Source organism: Anoplopoma fimbria, chromosome 19 (assembly GCF_027596085.1).
Source record: "Anoplopoma fimbria isolate UVic2021 breed Golden Eagle Sablefish chromosome 19, Afim_UVic_2022, whole genome shotgun sequence".
NCBI classification, from domain to species: domain Eukaryota; kingdom Metazoa; phylum Chordata; class Actinopteri; order Perciformes; family Anoplopomatidae; genus Anoplopoma; species Anoplopoma fimbria.
In genome coordinates this window covers 15,739,753-15,760,428 of record NC_072467.1, presented here as the reverse complement: position 1 = coordinate 15,760,428, position 20,676 = coordinate 15,739,753, and the positions used below count along the sequence as shown (strand labels likewise).

The following is a 20,676-nucleotide window of genomic DNA, read 5'->3' as shown; positions in this document are numbered from 1 at the left end:
GAATTTGATGCTAACGTGACTTTGTCTGAGACTCAAAGGTGGACTGTTTCGTCTGGGGCGTCCCAATGCCTTATATCACAGCATCCACGCCTAGTTTGTCATGGTTTGTCCTTAGATGGGATCCAGGGGCCCCGGAGACAAACAGCAACACTTAAGCGGTCTGCTGATGGGTGATTTATCACCAGGGCTCCTCGGCTTTAGATCATCTTCCTGGAAGATAAATGTGTACCATCATTTAAATCCCAAACCCATTTTTCACCTTTCTTTGATGGAAAGACATCTAACAAGATGCCCTTTTATTTATAAATATATATATATATATATATATATATATATATATATACATATATGTTTTGTAAAGATGTTATAAGCTGTCAACTGGCTTAAAAGCACAGATCTTAATGCAGCTATTCTTATTATTTTTACATTATATCTATTTCAGATGGATATATTTCATTTTTTTTCACGCATCTGTTCTCTGTTTTTCTTCCTAGGATTCAAGTGTCCTGTCTGCTCCAAGTCTGTGGCGTCCAATGAAATGGAAGTTCACTTCATCATGTGTCTCAGCAAGCCCCGCCTCTCCTACAATGGTAAGGAAGTGTTTTCTCTCTCTCTGTAGGTACCTTTTTTCGTCCTATAACAGGAGGTTAGATCTGGAACATGGGAAAGTAATGAACTGATAACGGCCCTGGCTTTTACTTTGGTCGTTTTTTCATACGTATGGGCCTTTCCGATGTGCCAAGTCTCCAGACGCTGCTGCTGTGCTGATAAATATTCATGACGAGGTGGGCGGGTCCACAGACTGGTGCGTGTCGTTGAGCTAGTCCTTCTAAATTAAAAGATGATGGGAATGAAGGCAAATGAGGAAATTTCATGAAAATCCATATAATGAGTTTATGCAACTTGACAGATATAACTGGTCCTGTCTGAGGCCATTAGGTCTGTGCTTCCTTTAAACTACAGGTCTAACTGTGCAGACAGCCAAAGCAGGGACAGAGTGAACTATTATCAGTGTTTTTACCCCAAACCTGTTTGGTATGGTTCAAATGAACTAGTGTAACCAGTTTAAACTGGTGTGAAAGTTGTCAATCAAACTGTGGTTTCGACCAAACAACCGGATCAATAATTAAATCCTGACTAATAATGATAATAATCAATTCTTACCTATGCTGCTACGTTTGAAGACACTAGAGAAGATACATAAACATAAGGCATAAGTTAAGTGCTGCACGACTTGCTGTCAGTCTACAGCTCTTGGTTTGTTTGTAACACAGTAAGTCAGTGTGAACCTAAAAGTTAATTCCAAATCCAAAATGGACAAAACTACATTAACAGCAACCTTAAAGGGGACATATCATGCTCATTTTCAGGTTTATACTCGTACTTTGGGTTTCTACTAGAACATGTTAACATGCTTCAATGTTCAAAAAACACTCATACTGTCTGTCTGAATATACCTGTATTCACCCTCTGTCTGAAATGCTCCGTTGTCTCTTTAAGGCCCAGTCTGCTGAGAAAAATATGCTTTGCACAGGTAGTTCTCAAGCCGTGGGTGGAGATACTCAGATGGGTGGAGATATATTCTGCATGTGTTTTTCCTGATATGTCCCCTCAGCTCCACATCAATTAGTGCTCTTAATTGCAGTAAGTGCTTTAAATACATTATAAACTCTTTGTGGGTTCCTCGTGTAGCTCAGCACATTATTTTTCTTATCTTCAGCCTTCATGTTGCTGTTGTGTGTATCACAAACACTTTTAAATCTCTTCAATTGCCATATTATAATACTTGAGTATTTTGTCATTCCAACCAGATCAACTTTTCAACTCTTGAATACGAGATTGAAGAAATGATCAGTCCTATATTACAGAATTGTTGTTGCAATTAAAATGACTGGATTAAAAGCGAAGGTAGTGACAGACATTATGGCTGAATGCCATAAAAAAACAAAACAGCAATGACTGCAAATATAGAGACGATCCACACAAGGAAGTCAACCGCTAGTTTTCAGGACCGGAGGACGTGAAAGACGAACCGTAGAACGATGCACGGAGGGTAATCTTAACACCGCTGACTAGTTCACTTTACGGAGCAAATCATTGCGTATTGCATGAAAAAATCTATCTACCCTTTTACAATTGATCTGATATAATTTAACAAATTTTAATATGATTTAAAACTTCAATATTCTGATCCTTCTGCTTTTAACACATATTACTGGAATAAGAGTCTGATTTCCGGTGCTGGCGGTATAAACATAAACTAGCTCATTTTAATTTAGTTCAGTGTTAAAAGTGTTTTCCGTCAACAAACCTTGCCGATCGATGCTCAGCCTGGTGTCTCTGGGTTTCCATGTGATGCAGAGATGAGCTGTGGAGCGGAGTGCTGCAGGAGCCGGCCATGTCGGGCTCTTTTATTATGCTGTATTGATCGTCTGTGTAGAGCTGCGATGTGTTGCTCTTTTAGCTCTCTCCTCTACGCCTGTTATTAAACCACCAGTTGACCACTAATCTGTTGCTCTGTAGTGTATTTCATGTTTTGGGAGAATGATACCTGCTATTTAGTGAATCCTTAAGGAGCACAGCAAAGTTTTGGGTCAACCAACCAATGAATGCTGAGATACCCAAATCATCCAAGTGTCCCCAGTGGAGCACTGGCTATTGTGTTCCATGCTAATGCTAACAGTGCTAGCATCATACAATAATTGTATTCTCACCTCTTATGACAGTTTTCTAAAATTAGTTTTTTTTTTTTTTTTTTTTACAATATCTGTATGACAATGGAAGCCCCTGTATCATGGTACTTATGGTAGGGGCATATTCCTGCCAATACAGAAGTATTTTCCCTGTGGAATATACGGGAACGAATGACAGCAAAAACAAACTTCATATATAACAAAATGACTTTTTGTTTCTAAGTCATTCATTACATTGTCTTTGTATGAGCGCAAATTCAAAAATACAAATGCATGTCACAACCTTTGGTATCACCTTTCACATGAATAAGATTCTTTAAAAAAACCAAAAACGTTATACACTTTATAAGCCCCCAGAGGCTCTACATCTACCTACTCAATGAGAGGAATGTTTCAGTTTACAGCCCAACAAAAAACCTTGTTTTGTGAAACATAAAGTAAATTAAATTAAATAGAAATGTAAAAACCATTAGACACATAAGCAGTGTTTCCTGCATATACTTGGACGGACCACACAGGGCTATTAACAGCCACCCAAATATATTTGGCAACCCATTTTAGCAATCTCCCACCTTCACCCCTAGTTTGGACGGGCTTCTACCGACACACTACACAACCTTTAGGTTCAATACCAATGTTCGACTGTTAAATTGGTGCGTCCCCAAAAATCTTGTGTTAATAAGACAATAACATGGAAGATACACACTCAGACCGCTAATGCTTCCTGTTAGTGTTGGATAGACTTAAAGGTACCACGTGGAGTTTTCTTTTACATTCAGTGTTTCTCACCACCTTTTAAAAACACACCTATTTTTTAGGCCTCTGCTCGAAAATTGCATACCCATAATAAAAAGAGTATATCTCTGCAAACACAAGGTCTATTTGAATAATGTTGGTGTAATAATAAAGGGAACACTTGTGAGATTTGTTCAGATGTGTAAATATCAGTATATATGTTACTGGTTAAGAGTAAATGAAGATGGCACACAGCACAAATGAAAAAGTTTCAGGTTCGCCTAAATAAATAAGTACTTTCAGGATGATTATCCCTTTGGAATGATGCAGCTGCAGTTCTAAACCTCTACCAAATCATAGCACAATATGTGCACATTCTCTCTGCAAAGGTTGACTGATAAAGTGAAGCAGAACAAAATTATAGAGTTTTTAGTACAGACAGTTCAGGCGAGGTCACCAAAATGGTCATTTTGGCACATTTTGGCACCATCTGTGCCATTTGAATTTTCTCATGTACCAAACTATATATTTCACCTGTATATCACTCATGGTGTTCAATACATCCAAATGCAGCAGTTTTCGGCTTTTTTTTTTTTAATTCAACCAGACCTCTATATATTTTCCCATTCAAAAAATAACCACACAAATCAACTGAATGTTAAATCCAAAGAGCAGATTTACTTTTAGCAAACTGTAAACATTTCTGTAACAATACAAACTGTAAAAACACAGGTAAAACCAATAAACTATTTCTCTCAAAAATTCCAACAAAGTGGTGAAAAAACTACCGCAAAAGTAATATACACAACGCCAAAACAAACTAATGCTCTGCGCTCTGCGTCCCCATGCGTAATGGACGTTTGCTCGACGTTAGCTACATGTGAATACGCAAAGCTATAACTCTGCAACGGATTGGTCGATTTGAGTGAATGACACCTCATTTGAATCGTTAGAGCCAATATAATTTAGCTAACCCCACCAAAATGAGATTGACAGCACTGTTAGCCAATCAGAATCAACAGGATGACGTCCTGTTGGACGTGCAAGCTGCTGCACGCGATAATTCTAATGCTTCCCCCATGGCCCTAAAAGCTCCTAGAAATGCCAGGAATGATTTGAGTGTAACACAGGAAATAGGTCTAACATATTTCAGTGTGGATTTACCGGTAAAATAAACCTTTCACGGCAAAACAGCTAAGGTAAGAGAAAATTTACAACTATCGTTTGATGAAGCGCTTTCTGGTGTCGGTGTTCTTTGGCTCACATCTCGCTGATGCTTTGATGTAGAGGGATTTGATGTATATGTCCGGAATCTGTGGACTGTCTGCTTTCTTTTGAGATATTGTTTGTGTGTACTGCATAAAGTGCCATAGCGGTAGAGGCAGAAATGTGGCGAGTGGGTTGACTAAGTGGCGCTATATGGATTTTGACATTTGGTAATTAATTTAGTTGGTGTTTGAGTTGTCTTTGGAGCATGTAAAAATGGCTTATATATTCTTGTAGCCCAGGTTCTGCTGTTCAATTTGATGTGCAACATCACTATATTCTTTCGTGATTAGTGCATTGTTTCACACTGTGCTTAGTCTTCTCCCTGGCCCACAATTGGGGGCCTCTCGGGTTTAACAAGTTGCGTTGTGTGTGTCCTTGAGGTTGAACAAATGTGTTAAATGTATTTCCTTCCTCATGAAACATTTGCTCATTCTTTTTTTCTCAGTGAGAAAGATACATTGTTTGCGTCCACGTTCAAACATAAAATCGCTCCACACGGTACCTCTAAGAATGTATTTCTCACATCGATTCTTACACTGGAATCCCATTAGGAAGAGATGTCTTCACAGCCAGTATGGACAGGAGAAATGATTACATTGAGAAAGAATTTGAGCATATAAGGCTGCTACCAAGCTTTCTCATAACTTAACATGTCTTTGAAATTGTTTTGTCTGACCAACAGTCCAAAAACGCCCCAAAGTATTGATTTGAAAACCTGCAGATGAGTAGCAAATCATAGCAGTGGTGAATGATGGTCTATTCTGCTCACAAAAATAAAGATCCAAATTTCACCCTTTTAAAAGCCAAAGGGTCATCCCACTGATTCAACATCAGTCATGTTCATAGTTACTGTGTCCATGGCAATACCTGGGGCTATTTATGAACGGAATAAAAACGTTCACAAAGAGCAATAAGAAAAGTAACACTGCTGCAGACACCTTCCACTCTACTGTTTGAGCAGCCTTCTGTTTTTAATGACGGCCCCTCCTGGTTGCTTGGAGACACTTGATTGACTGCAGCTGCGTCTGATCACTGACCCCAGGCAGATACCGATTGAAGACAAAGTGAAAGTGTCTTAAACTTGCATTCTCTCTACTGTCCATCAGGGGGCGACTCCTCTGGTTGTATAGAAGTCTATGAGAAAATGCCTCACTTCTCTCTTGATTTATTCCCTCAGTAAACATTGTAAACATGAGTTTATGGTCTCAATCTCTAGTTTCAAGTCTTCTTCAATACAGCATGATGTTCATTTTGTAAATTATGATCCATTTAGAGTCAAACAGACCATAAAGAGGAGTATGATTTATTGCAGGCTTACTGTGATTGACAGGTCTCTACCACTACCAGAGCCGTATACGGTGTCTCTTGGTTGCAAAAAGCCAACATGGCGCAGCCGTACTCCAATATGGCGACGCCAAAATGACCAAACTAGAGACTTCATAACAGCAGTCCACAAACCAACGGGTGACATAACCATGACAACATCCACTTAATATATACAGTCTATGTTTGACCGCAGCGACTCCTTGATTGACAGTCGCTAGTTTGAATAAAGGCTGAGCACATGTTCGTCTGATTTGAAGCCTGAAGGTCACCTTGTAGAAGTCAGTGTGTGTGTGTGTGTGTGTGTGTGTGTGTGTGTGTGTGTGTGTGTGTGTGTGTGTGTGTGTGTGTGTGTGTGTGTGTGTGTGTGTGTGTGTGTGTGTGTGTGTGTGTGTGTGTGTGTGCACGCACATGCTGTGTTTCTCATGGTAATAACCACACAGACTAAATCATGTAAAGTCGTTGGAGGTAGAGGAGGGGATTTATTTAACAGCTCTACAAACAGCATTGGACCGGGCCCATGAGGCCAGCGCAGTAAAAAAGAATGTAAGTTTCACGCCTGCAGCCGGACTCAGAGCGTGAGGGGAACGAGGAGTGAGTGACAGAGACGGAGAGAGGAGAGTGAAACTGTCTTAGGGAAGATGGGATCCAGAGTGATGGAGCACCCTGATGGCTGATAACGGATGAGGAGAGAGGGTAAAGGGAGAAGGGCTCCCATAATTCCTCTTTTTTCTACGTCTGTCCTGTCACTCTTTATTTCCAGCAAATGACTCTCTCTTTTTCGTTCTCCCTCTGTCTGTCTCTCTGTCCTTTGTGAGTCCGTCTGTCTGTCAGGCTCTGTTCCCGCTGTGTAATCTCTCTGTAATTTCTCCATCTTTTTTCCCTCTCTCTCTCTCTCTCTCTTGGGTTTTTGAGAACCACAAAACGGGCCCAGCTGCAGCTTATCTTGTTTCCCAGCATGCTTAGGGGTCTATTGTCAATCACCTGGGCCCACTAACTGTCGCATGTGAGCACATCTCTGAGCAAGGTCATTGCTCATTTACTGTACAATAGATACAGGAATCTAGAAGGATTGGAAAGCCCAATATGTCATAATTCAGCATATCTTCATATGACTGATGGTGAAAGCCTTGAAGCTGGTGCAGGTAATGCTATTTGGAGCCCATAATAGAGACTAAAAGTCAGGATATCTCATTCTCAATTTTGTTTTTTTAAAATCTGTCTTTCACAAGTTTCCTAACTTTGTGGAAGTGCTACTAGATCACTGGAGTTCTCTGCTGTTTGACTGGTACAACCATTTATAGCTAGGGTCGCTAACATTGGAGAAACCAGTGAGAGTTTGTATATTTGAAAAAAAATAATCCAACATAAAAACCCAGCCCAGTGTGGCCAACTCTTTTCCAATGAAAGAATCTAGCAGAACTAGCTTTAAAAGTCGCTAAAAAAAAGTTCTCAACATAAACAACAAACATGGCGGCTGTTAGTACTCATAGCTGTCAATATAGCAGCTTATGGAAGACTCCAATGACAAGCAAAGAGTGAATGTAGATAGGAAGAAAGGTGGGAAGACAGACAGGTAGACAGACAGGTATGCAGACAGACAGGTAGGTTGTCTGGTCTGTAGACAGACAGGTAGATAGACAGGTATTAAAGTCCTGCGACAGCCACAGATTCTTTTGCTCTTTTTTATCAGAGTATTTGATTCATGAAAAGCTATTGTGAACAAATATAACAAGTATTTTTTTCTAAAATACATCATCCCCCCTCGCTTTATGTAGATTATTTATGAGTTAATCACTATAAAGTTAGCTAGTGTCCTCTGCTCTAAATGTAACGCTGGGAGTAAAGTTTAAATCCTGGGTGTTTTTACTCATTATTTCATCCTTAAGATGTGGTGTGTGTAAACAACAGAGACTCTCCCGACATTTTCATTGCACACCAATGACAACTAGATTACAGTGTGACACCTAATGTCCCATCTCTGCTGCTCTGAATGAGCAGGAACGTATAGATTGCAGTTTATATCCTGTATAAATCTAAACACACTAAATCTAATGAAAACACACAAACCACATGGTGTTATTTGTCCCCATGCTTGTCTCCTTGTCTGCACGGTGTGCCGGAGACGGTTACAGGTAGCACACGTGAGCTGAATACTGGATCTTTTCGGGATTCTACTTTGCGTGATGATATTTTAATGTCTCCCACTAAATATAGCCCCCTAACACAGAGAGGGAGAGGGGGGCCAGAGACACTCAGAGAAGTCAGGAGGGAGGCGTGGGGACCCAGAAAGAAAGACCATGTGTGTGTGAGAGAGAGAGAGAGAGAGAGAGATGGGAGATGTGCACTCTGCCACCGCAGCTCGGGTCAACGGAGGACACGGATAGAGACAAGAGAGAGGGACTGAGCGCTGTGATTCAGAGCAGCAGAGCGACTCCTTTAACTCATAATGGATGTGAAGGTGTTGGATGCCAAATGTCTGCTGGCGAGCGGGCAAACGGAGGGAGACAGCTGAAAGTCAGGAGGGAGACAGGGGGCAGGTGAGGAGAGAGCTGATGATTGAGAGACCCGCACACCACTCATCCCATTTCTCAGTATTCAATCAATTCAGTCCCACCCTCCCTCCCTCCATGTAGCCTACATGAAACTATCACTACAGGAGATATGAATTCCTTCCTGCTAACTACGGTGTAGCTCTCTCACAGACCAGCAGCTAACAAGCTTGCTAGCCCAACCACGTAGTAGAGTCGCTTTTTCCTTGATTTGATTGGCTGCCTGGGTCAAGTGTGACATTGACGGGCGGGTCGACTCTGCACCTTGCGCTGAAAAATGTGGGTATATTTGACTTTTGAGCGTGTCTAAAAAACGCATACAAAATAGGCTGTACATTAGGGAAACAAAGGTTTTGCAGGCGACACGTTTGCTGCCCACAGGTTTCTAGCAATTCAGTGGTGTCTGTTCTTATTCACATTCTGTGCTGGCGCCCTAAGGATGTAAATATCAGTCCGTTTCGATTGCTATGACATTTAGGGTTTATTCATGGTTCCCAGAGGATAAACCCTAATGGCCTCCTGGCCTTTCCTAAGTACCCTCAGAAGGCCACAATGAGCTGTGCACAATTTTTTTCCTAATCTAAGACAGACAGATTCCAATGAAACGTACTGAGCCTGTTCATGCTCCCCAGAGGGTGAAACATCTTCATGTTAAACACTTCATAAATGTTCCATAGCACCCTCCTCAACAAATCAATGCAGTGAAGCTTCAGAGTGCTTTAATGCTCCCAACGGGATGAACACTTTTCATTTTAATGGCCCCATTTATCTCCAACACAACCTTCAAGACAGACTAAGAATAGAAACCAGAGACTGTCCTCCTGAGAAGAATGGCAGCATCAGTCATTTCAAGCACAGGAGGAAGTCAGCTGATGTCATTATACAGCAACAAAACATCAGACTTAACACAGGAGGTTTATTTCCTGTTTCCAACCAACAGTCAGTGTTGTGTTTTTACACCAAGACATGATGATTCAAACTGGAACCATGACAATGCAGATTCCCTAACCCTAATCAAAGTCATCATTTCAACTCAAACCACAATGTTTTTATAACCTTAAAGTCCTTAATCTGAATATTAACCATGATCTATCCCTAAACAGAACAGAGTAAGGCCAAGGTTACTCTTTTCAATGCAAACTCAGCTGTGTCTTTATAGTTGACACTTCAATGCGTCCTGCCTGATCCGAAGGTGAACTAATATGTTAAATAAAAGTCCCCCGTTATTTTCTATTATCTTCCTCCCTGCAATATTAGGAGACACCTCTATGTGTTGTTCTAGAGGGCATTGACCAACCACAAGTTTAAGTCTGTTCTTTAGTATATTAGAGTATGTTGTTGTACAGAAAACAGGATATATGTTTTGATGCTGCCACATAAGGGTTGAAACTCACTCATGTAGCTTCAGGAATACTAAACGGCTTTATAAATGATCAATAAAACCTCATAATCAGCTAAAATTCAATGTTAGTCAGTGGAGGGTAGCACAAACTGTGGTGCTATACTCCTCTGTGGTCCAGTTAACAGCCTCCCAGCTGCATTTCATACTCACTGCAGTCGCTGTAGAGTTCAGGCTGAGGCAGGACCATGATGAGTTAGGGCCCCAGCTCTGGATGACCTCATTTTTTAAACATTTCACAGGTGAAGGGAACACGATTGAACAACCCTCTCCACCTGATTATTAGAGCTTTGTTCCGAAGTGGACTTAAGATTTAATGCACTATGCACTCACAGTAAAATGCAGACTTTTTTGGGAGTTGATTAATCTCTGAGTGTTTCCTGGTTGGATTTATTTGCTCAGGAAATCTGTGGTAGAGGAGTAGAGCTGCTGTACTGTCATCACACAGCGTATATGTAGAATCCTGTGATTTAATCCACAGCAGAGACATGCTGGGTGTTTTCGGGGGGGGGGGGCTGAGCTACAGAGAACAATAGAATAAAGGACGGGGTCAGAAGAGGAGACAGAGATAGAGGGAGGGAGGGAGGAGGACAGTGGGGTTATGGGAGTTTGTTGAGGAACTAAGCTGATTTGCAGTCAGAGCATATGTCTTCTGTCTCCTATTCCATCTCACAGTCTACCCCCTCTCCTTATCTATCTATCTATCTATCTATCTATCTATCTATCTATCTATCTATCTATCTATCTATCTATCTATCTATCTATCTATCTATCTATCTATCTATCTATCTATCTATCTATCTATCTATCTATCTATCTGTCCATCTATCTGTCCATCTATCTGTCCATCTATCTGTCCATCTATCTATCTGTTCAAGCAGCATGTATCTGTAACTGCAGTTTCTTTTGCCTGAATAATCTCTTTGGACAGCATATCTTTCATTTGACAGATAGGAAAAATTGTCCACTATCATTCTGGTACATCCTCAGAGCTGGATGCATTTCTCCCAGTGCTGTACTTAGATTCTGTTACTTCACTTGAGTATTAGTATTTCAAGAGACTTTATAGTGTCATTTATTTGCAGACTGTTGTTAATGATAATTCAGCAGATACAGTTTTACGTTCAAAGCGTTGTAAAACAAAACCTTTTTTAAAATTACATACAATTTTGACATAGTTTATTGTACATTTTAGCCACAGCTCTAGGAATGGCAATGTTGGTCTGTTGGTCCACTATTGTGTTCCAGGTTAAATCCAACACCTTCATCAGGTTAAAACTTAAATTGATTCAATACCTGCATAACTAATGACAGTCCCATCAACCTTACTGCTTTGTGTTAAGTGCTGATTAGCAAATGTTAGCAAACTAACACGCTAAACTATTAGGTTACAGCACTGTACTTAGTCTTCTGACTTAATATTAATATTCATATAGACTAACTTGCCTACCTAAACTAAACTGCTGACGGGAGTAGATCAGAAAATATTGACAAGGTTTCACACCTCTTTAATTGAAAGTATTGAACATTTCCAGTTGCTGGTTTACAGCCCTTTGTCAAAAAGTAACCAATTACAAGGTGTAATAAACCTCAGCTCCAAATGTATTGCCAAAACAAAGACATCAAGTCCTAAAAAAGCTGCATATGATTATCAATGACCCCCATCATGTCCTTTATGAATCCTTTGGCCTAATGCCATCAGGAATGTGTTTTACATTACCTGCATGTGGTTTGGTTTTATTCCAGAAACCATGAGGCAGCCTGGTCTCTTAAATCTTCCCAATGATATTTTTGTATTTTTGTTTCATATTGTTCATTTTTGTGTCAATGAATTGTTGTGTTTTTGTGTGGTTCTATGTATTGCCCTTAAATAACACAAGGATCTGATAGCTGTCACGAGTGAACAAAGAGAACAGCAATGACGAGCAGTTGAAGCAGTCAAATTCACCCAATCGGTTCAGCACTGAAAGATGACACGCAAAAAAAACAGAAAACAAGCAGATAATTGGTGAGACGCTGGGACCAGCTTGGCTCTTAATTGACTCACGGTGGATTAGAAGATGAGCTTTGGCTGGCTGCTGGAGTAGAGTCACAATCTGTAAGTGGAGCAGCAGCCGGCTGCAGGCTTTTTGTGGCTGCGCTCCACTGTGACAGATGTGACACGAGGTGTTGTGAGATAACACTTCGTACTATACGATCTGCTGTATTTCAGGTTCAGAGATCAGTGGTTTATACGTTGCAAACAGTGCCTTTATTCACAGTTTGTGATGACAACGCACCATATGCATAAGGGGAACAATTCTATTCTTTACATCACAATACAAATGATCCAAAACCCTTCATACGTTATCATCACAGTAGTTTGGGAATGTGATATAGGAATAGATTTGTCGGAGGAGATATGGCGTCCTGGAACACATAAACACATCATCTCTTTGTAAAAGACACAGCACTTCTTCAATACAGCCCCGTGTGCGTTGAGTTAGATATGGTCCCATTTAGAGTCAAATAGACCATAAAGTAGGGTATGCTTTAGGGGCGGGGCTACACAGTGATTGACAGCTCATTACCACAGCGTTGTCGGGTCTGGGAGTTGTCTGTGTTTTCGTCTTACAACTTTTACTCTTTAACAGTGTGTTTTCACTTCATGAAAGTTAGCTTTGATAGCCTGAAAATGTCTTATTCAGCGTTTGGTTTTACTTAGCTCCACCCTCAAAAAACAAGATAGTGAAATCCAAATACCAAGATGACACTTTAAAAAACCAGGACGGGGAAGGACAAAAACCAAGATGGAGACGTTCAAAAATGCCAAAACTCCAGGCATAAAAACAGAAGACCACAAACGAATCAGTGACGCCATGGTGACCATGTCCACTTCTTACATACAGTCTGTGGTGATAAATACATGTCAGTAGTATTTGATGAACCCCTAACACTCCCTAGGATGTCAGACACAGAGTATTGTGACTGGAGAAACTCTATGTGACTATTATGTACATGTATGTGTTTTTGCGTCTTTATATTTATCTTTATTCATTCTTTTCCATATTTCTTTATAAATTTTTCTTTCTTTTCCGCTCAGCCTTGAATACATCTGACTGAATGTAAAATCTCCCCTGTTAAAAAAATAAACTACATTTTATATAATAAACATATTTTATATGCAGACCATCCAATACTCTCTAAGGGCATGCCTTCATTACAGTAAGTAGTAATAAAAATATTCAGTGTTTTTTTTCTCCATATGATGGAATATATTTTCCACAGTGGATACAGATTCAAGGCTCTTAATTCATCTTGAAACTCCTCCATGTGCTTCTTCATTGGTACAAGCAGAAACTAACCACGACTGTGTGTAATGCGCCAACCGTGCTGCTCTCTGCTGGGTTTGATCTGCTGTCACTGTCGCTTTCTTTGGTGCATACTGATATGTGCTCTGCTGTGTGTGTATATGTGTGTTTGTGTGTGCCTGCCACTTTAGATGATGTGCTGGCGAGGGATGCCGGCGAGTGTGTGATCTGTCTAGAGGAACTGCAGCAAGGGGACACCATAGCCAGACTGCCGTGCCTGTGCATCTACCATAAAAGGTAGGTGACACACACACACACACACACACACACACACACACACACACACACACACACACACACACACACACACACACACACACACACACACATATTTTAATCACTGCCCCTTATATAATGTTGCACTTCTTTTAATTAAATCCACTTGCACTCCAATAACATCCCTTAAAGATTGGTAGTGGTTTATGTTCAGTTTATTTCTCCAATTTCTACCAATAATAATAATAAAACATATTCTATTTTGTTTGGCCATCACCTGAACCTCAGCTTGCTTTGTGCTGTAAAGGAATTTGGCTTATCATCCTCCCAATTTGACTCAATGTCAAATTTAATATAACTTTAAAGTTCAGTAGATAACTTTTATATAAATAACTTGTATCATATTTGCTCAAACTGTCACTATATCCTGACAGTAATTTGTGAGACAGTTAATCTTCTAGTTCTCCTTATGGCATTATGGATTCCACAGCGCCTGAGGAAAATCAGCCAATCACAGTCAATAAGTCTCTAACACAGCTTATTATGGATCCCACTCCTTTCCTGGCAAGACCCGCCCTGTGCAGCATTCAAGCAATAGGATTGGCCAGGCGTCCATGCTCGCCGAGGTTCCGGTAACCCGATTTGTTGGTGTCTATATGCCCTGAACAAGAGGCCATCCTGACCCTATGAGCTTGAGGTCAATGCCTAACCTTAACCAGTCGTCTCTACCAGATACACAGGGCGGGTCTTACCAAGAAAAGGAATCTTATTAATCCTATTAAACTCTGATCAATCTGTCTAACTAGGCAGCGCTAATAAATATGAATCAAGATTCTGTTGCTCCATTGCCTTTTTCTCGCCTATAATGTCTTCTGACATACAGCGGGTAAAATAAGTATTGAACACGTCATCATTTTTCTCAGTAAATATATTTCTAAAGGTGCTATTGACATGAAATTTTCACCAGATGTCGGTAACAACCCAAGTAATCCATACATACAAAGAAAACCAAACAAATAAGTTCAGAAATTAAGTTATATGTAATAAAATGGAATGACACAGGGAAAAAGTATTGAACACATGAAGAAAGGGAGGTGCAAAAAGGCATGGAAAGCCAAGACACCAGCTGAAATCTATCAGTAATTAGAAAGCAATCCTGCCCCTTGTCAGTGCAAATTAATATCAGCTGGTTCAGTCCCAACTGATGGCCTATAAAAAGGTGTCTCATTACCAAGGTGTCACACAAGAAACATCTCATGATGGGTAAAAGCAAAGAGCTTTCTCAAGACTTTCGCAACCTTATTGTTGCAAAACATACTGATGGCATTGGTTACAGAAGGATTTCTAAACTTCTGAATGTTCCAGTGAGCACTGTTGGGGCCATAATCAGGAAGTGGAAAGAACATAATTTCACCATAAACCGGTAACGACCAGGTGCTCCTCGCAAGATTTCTGACAGAGGAGTGAAAAGAATTATCAGAAGAGTTGTCCAAGAGCGAAGGACCACTTGTGAAGAGCTTCAGAAAGACCTGGAATTAGCAGGTACAATTGTTTCAAAGAAAACAATAAGTAATGCACTCAACCGCCGTGGCCTGTATGCACGCTCACCACGCAAGAAAAAGCATGTTGAAGCTCGTTTAAAGTTTGCTGCACAACATTTAGACAAGCCTGTGAAATACTGGGAGAATATAGTCTGGTCAGATGAGACCAAAATTGAACTCTTTGGATGCCATAATACACACCATGTTTGGAGGTCAAATGGCACTGCACATCACCCCAACCACCATACCAACAGTGAAGTTTGGAGGTGGGAACATCATGGTGTGGGGCTGTTTTTCAGCATACGGCACTGGCAAACTTCATATAATTGAAGGAAGGATGAATGGAAAAATGAACCGAGATATTCTTGATAAAAATCTTCTGCCATCTACCAGGATGATGAAGATGAAACGAGGGTGGACATTTCAGCAAGACAATGATCCCAAACACACAGCCAAGGAAACTCTCAATTGGTTTCAGAGAAAGAAAATAAAGCTGCTAGAATGGCCCAGCCAATCACCTGACTTGAATCCAATAGAAAATCTATGGAAAGAACTAAAGATCAGAGTTCATAGAAGAGGCCCATGGAACCTTCAAGATTTGAAGACTGTTTGTGTGGAAGAATGGGCCAAAATCACACCTGAGCAGTGCATGCGACTAGTTTCTCCATACAGGAGGCGTCTTGAAGCTGTCATTGCCAACAAAGGCTTTTGTACGAAGTTTTAAATCAATTTCAGTAAGCGTGTTCAATACTTTTTCCCTGTGTCATTCCATTTTATTACACAAAACTTCATTTCATGAGAAAAACTGGTGACGTGTTCAATACTTATTTTACCCGCTGTATATTGTAGTGTTATGTTTAGACAAAAAAAAAAAAGGGTGAGAAAAGAGAAAGTTTGCTCTGATTGGTGGCAGTGCCTTGGCTCCTGTGCCACAACTTTCTCACGGTTGTTTTTCTTTGGACAAAGTGGAATCCTGTGATTGTCGTTAGGAGCACTAGGAGGCAAACCTATTTTATTTACAGATTATCTATATCAAATATGACAAAAAGTTATGTTTTATACAAGTTACCTACTGAACCTTTAGAGGGACAGGTGCTAAAAAGGTGCGTTTTAGACAGAGGGTGAATAAAGGGATATTCAGACAGAAAATTATGTGTTTTTTGAACATTAAAGGATGTAAACATGTTCTAGTACAAACCCACAATACAAGTAATGACCCGGAAATGAGACTACTGTACTTAAAAAAGGGCTTGAACATTTTTAGGTAAAGGTAGAAAAGGTCACATATTTACTTTCCTCAAGTATTTTCATTTGCTGCTACTTCTCCACCACAATTTAAAGGAAAATTATGTTCTTTTTACTAAACCAAGCTTTATTTGTATATATACATTTTATGCTACTTCATAATTCTACATCACTAAATTGGAAAGAGAAATTTTGTACGTTTTTCTCATCAATTATCTGACTGTCACTGCAATGTTGCAGGTTAAGACCGATTCGATTTCACATTTCAAACATGTATGATGTCCATGTTATCTCTACTATTAGTAAATTGCATTGATAACAGCATTGGCATCAGTATTGTAATGTTAATCAGTTATAAATGTTCATCCAAAAATGTTTGGCCTTAAAAAAATATTTTGGTGGAGTAGTTAAGTGTATTTGACCAGAGCCCAGGTCAGGGCTCTGGCTGGGCCAGTCAAGAATGGTCACAGACTTGTTCCGAAGCCACTCCTTTGTTATTTTAGCTGTGTGCTTCGGGTCATTGTCTTGTTGGAAGGTGAACCTTCGGCCCAGTCTGAGGTCCTGAGCACTCTGGAGGAGGTTTTCTTCCAGGATATCTCTGTACTTGGCCGCATTCATCTTTCCTTCAATTGCAACCAGTCGTCCTGTCCCTGCAGCTGAAAAACACCCCCATAGCATGATGCTGCCACCACCATGTTTCACTGTTGGGATTGTATTGGGCAGGTGATGAGCAGTGCCTGGTTTTCTCCACACATACCGCTTAGAATTAACGCCAAAAAGTTCAATCTTGGTCTCATCAGACCAGAGAATCTTATTTCTCATAGTTTGGGAGTCCTCCATGTGTTTTTTGGCAAACTCTATGCGGGCTTTCATATGTCTTGCACTGAGGAGAGGCTTCCGTCGGGCCACTCTGCCATAAAGCCCCGACTGGTGGAGGGCTGCAGTGATAGTTGACTTTGTGGAACTTTCTCCCATCTCCCTACTGCATCTCTGGAGCTCAGCCACAGTGATCTTTGGGTTCTTCTTTACCTCTCTCACCAAGGCTCTTCTCCCACGATTGCTCAGTTTGGCTGGACGGCCAGGTCTAGGAAGAGTTCTGGTCATCCCATACTTCTTCCATTTAAGGATTATGGAGGCCACTGTGCTCTTAGGAACCTTGAGTGCTGCAGAAATTCTTTTGTAACCTTGGCCAGATCTGTGCCTTGCCACAATTCTGTCTCTGAGCTCCTTGGGCAGTTCCTTCGACCTCATGATTCTCATTTGTTCTGACATGCACTGTGAGCTGTAAGGTCTTATATAGACAGGTGTGTGCCTTTCCTAATCAAGTCCAATCAGTTTAATTAAACACAGCTGGACTCCAATGAAGGAGTAGAACCATCTCAAGGAGGATCAGAAGAAATGGACAGCATGTGAGTTAAATATTAGTGTCACAGCAAAGGGTCTGAATACTTATGACCATGTGATATTTCAGTTTTTCTTTTTTAATAAATTTGCAAAAATTTCTACATTTCTGTTTTCTTCTGTCAAGATGGGTTGCTGAGTGTACATTAATGCGAAAAAAAATGAACTTTTTCGATTTTAGCAAATGGCTGCAATGAAACAAAGAGTGAAAAATTTAAAGGGGTCTAAATACTTTCCGTACCCACTGTATATTGTACATTGTGTACGTTCTGCTAATGTGGGAGTGCATGGAGGCCTTCCAACAGGCCTACGTGTTACTTTAGCAACAATCTTCTGTGCTCCTGAATCCATTTAAGACTGCAGTATCATTCACTTGTTATCTTATGATCTGTGTATCTGTAGCTGTATTTCATATGGACTTGCTGTTTGACAAAATAACTTGTGTGTGTGCAGCTGTATAGACTCATGGTTTGAGATCAATCGGTCCTGCCCAGAACACCCCTCTGACTGACTGACCACCAGGCCCACTCTGAATCTGTTCAAGGTGAGACACACAGCACAAACACACTGTCTGAATGGAAACCAGTATACAGAAGCTCATATTGTTTTGTATTTAAATTCAGATGTGGTCCAGTTACTGCCTTCCTGCACTGATGTGATGGATTTGATCCGTTTGATTGTTACAAATTCATTGCAGCTCGATGTAAAGTTATGGAATCACCAAATTACAATTTATGTTGTAGTTGTGTAAATAAAAAATGAGCACAGTGACTAGAAGAGGCCTCAAGATGAAGACGAGTCTATAGTTAAAGAGACAACTTCATTAGCCAGAGAGAAAAGATGCAACTCTCAAACACACATTAAGACCATTTAATGATGCACGGCTTGTTCAATAAAGAGTTCAAAGTTTAAATAGAATGTTCTGGTTAGTCCCCACGATAAGATAAGATAAGATAATCCTTTATTAGTCCCGCAGCGGGGAAATTTGCAGGCTTACAGCAGCATAGAGTAAAGTGCACACACGATTCACCCTGAGGGGAACATGAATGTGTGTGCCATGTTTCATGGCAATCCATCTATTATTTGGTGAGACATTTAAACCAAAACACCCAAAAATGTAAGAATCACAGTGGCTCTAGATGAAAAGTCAGGCCATCAACGTGGTCAGGAAAACATCATCTTCTGGGGACCATAAATGTCTGTAAAACATCTCATGGCAAACCAGTATCCATAATCCGTGTTGCTAGCGTGGCTAAAAATCACATCAAATTTGTATTATTTGGGGTAAATTATCTGAATGTGTTTTTCTGTCTTGAAAACTTTGTATTGTATAATTTTTTGAAAGAAAAAGGATGTAAGAAAGCAACTTTTTCCACAAAAACATTTGTAAAAAGAGTTGCATCCATACACCCCTTTTCTATGCTATACAGTGTACATGAATTATTGTCATCTAAGACTCTGAAAGCATTTTTCATCTATTCATATGTTGCTTGATGAACCATATATAACTACAAGTCCTCCTCTCTGTCTCCAGGACATCTCGTGGTCCTGCCATGGATATCTGGACGCAGACGCAACCAAATCTGATGAAAACAATCAAAGCGATCAACACATACTTATCCCGTCCTCCTAACCAAGATAATAAATCCCTTGTGAACTGAACCCAGAAAACGTGACTGTCCATCCATCGTACATTAAAGGGCCCCTCCCGAACACTCGGTTTTACCTCCGCTGAAGAGACTGCTCACCCCTCCCCACCCGCCGCTCCTCCTCCCCTCCCCTCCCACTCCTCCAGGCCAACAGTCCCTCAAAGGGCTTCATCCGCCTCGACTCCCCCCTCCAATTGAAGAGGCCAGTCTCCTCTCTGACATGCTCGGGTCCTCCAGCAGCTAGCCTCCCATCTTGCGTCCGGAACCCGGGCCCCGTCAGTCATCCGTGTCCAGCCCTCCCACAGCCTTAACTGGGGGGGAGGAGAGGGAAGCGGAGTAGGGAGGGGAAAGAGGGGAGATGAAGGAAACCACACAAGAAAGGGAGGAGGGGAGGATGAGGAGGAACCGACGACGTGAGGATTGTTGGGGCTTCAGAAGACTGCTTTGAGATCAGACTTCGGAGGGCCTCTCATGTCACAGCAGGACTCTGACTCGGTGACGTCCTCTCATCACAGAGTGTGCTTCTTTCTCACAGATCCAGCCTCGGTTCTGCGCCCTCCCTCGCCAATATGACTCATAGTGATCAAATCAAAAAGTCACCAAATAATGCTTCTTAGATCGGGTTTGTGCACACCTGAGCAGGCAGAGGGAGAGATGGAGGGGTGAGAGACAAACTGGGATCTCAGCTTGTCTTGTATGTACAGGTTGTATGGAGGGGGGGTCTAAAGATGGACTGGTGAAGGAGGAGCGGTCTGAGCATGCTCAGTTCTGGTTGAAAGGGTCCAGCAGTGTAGTTTTATGCTCCTACTGTGTAACATGTGTGTTGGGGATGCTCCAGTGTCAGGCTTCACCTGGTATGTGTGTGTACTCTGTGTGTGTGTGCGTGTGAGCTTGGAAATATGACATTATAGCTTTTGCCGAAGACTAGAGTGTGTGTGTGTGTGTGTGTGGGACAGCATGAAAGGTCAGTTTTGAGGGCTGACTGGGACAGTGCAGTGTGTGTGTGTGTGTGTGTGTGTGTGTGTGTGTGTGTGTGTGTGTGTGTGTGTGTGTGTGTGTGTGTGTGTGTGTGTGTGTGTGTGTGTGTAAATGTTTACAGTCTAGATGTCCATGTTCCCCGTACGTGCGACTTGGCAGTCCTCCCTTTACGTTGCTGATGTTTACGGCTACAGAGAAGCGACAGGGGCACATTGTAGATTACGTGCCCGACCTCTCTCTCTCTCTCTCTCTCTCTCTCTCTCTCTCTCTCGGCCCTTTCTTTTTTTTTAGATCTGCCAGATTTTTTCATGTGATGAGTCATTTT

General features: G+C 41.1%; 1 protein-coding gene across 1 annotated transcript in view; it reads left to right on the top strand.

Annotated features, from left to right (window-relative positions):
* The window catches only part of znrf1 (zinc and ring finger 1), a 60,304-nt gene extending 40,049 nt beyond the window's left edge, over positions 1 to 20,255 (top strand). The window contains exons 3-6 of the mRNA XM_054619556.1: positions 495 to 590; positions 13,453 to 13,558; positions 18,178 to 18,268; positions 19,259 to 20,255. Of these exons, the coding sequence (XP_054475531.1) occupies positions 495 to 590; positions 13,453 to 13,558; positions 18,178 to 18,235 (260 nt within the window). The 3' untranslated portion in view covers positions 18,236 to 18,268; positions 19,259 to 20,255. The remainder of the gene's footprint in view (positions 1 to 494; positions 591 to 13,452; positions 13,559 to 18,177; positions 18,269 to 19,258) is intronic.
* Positions 20,256 to 20,676: the final 421 nt, after the last annotated feature.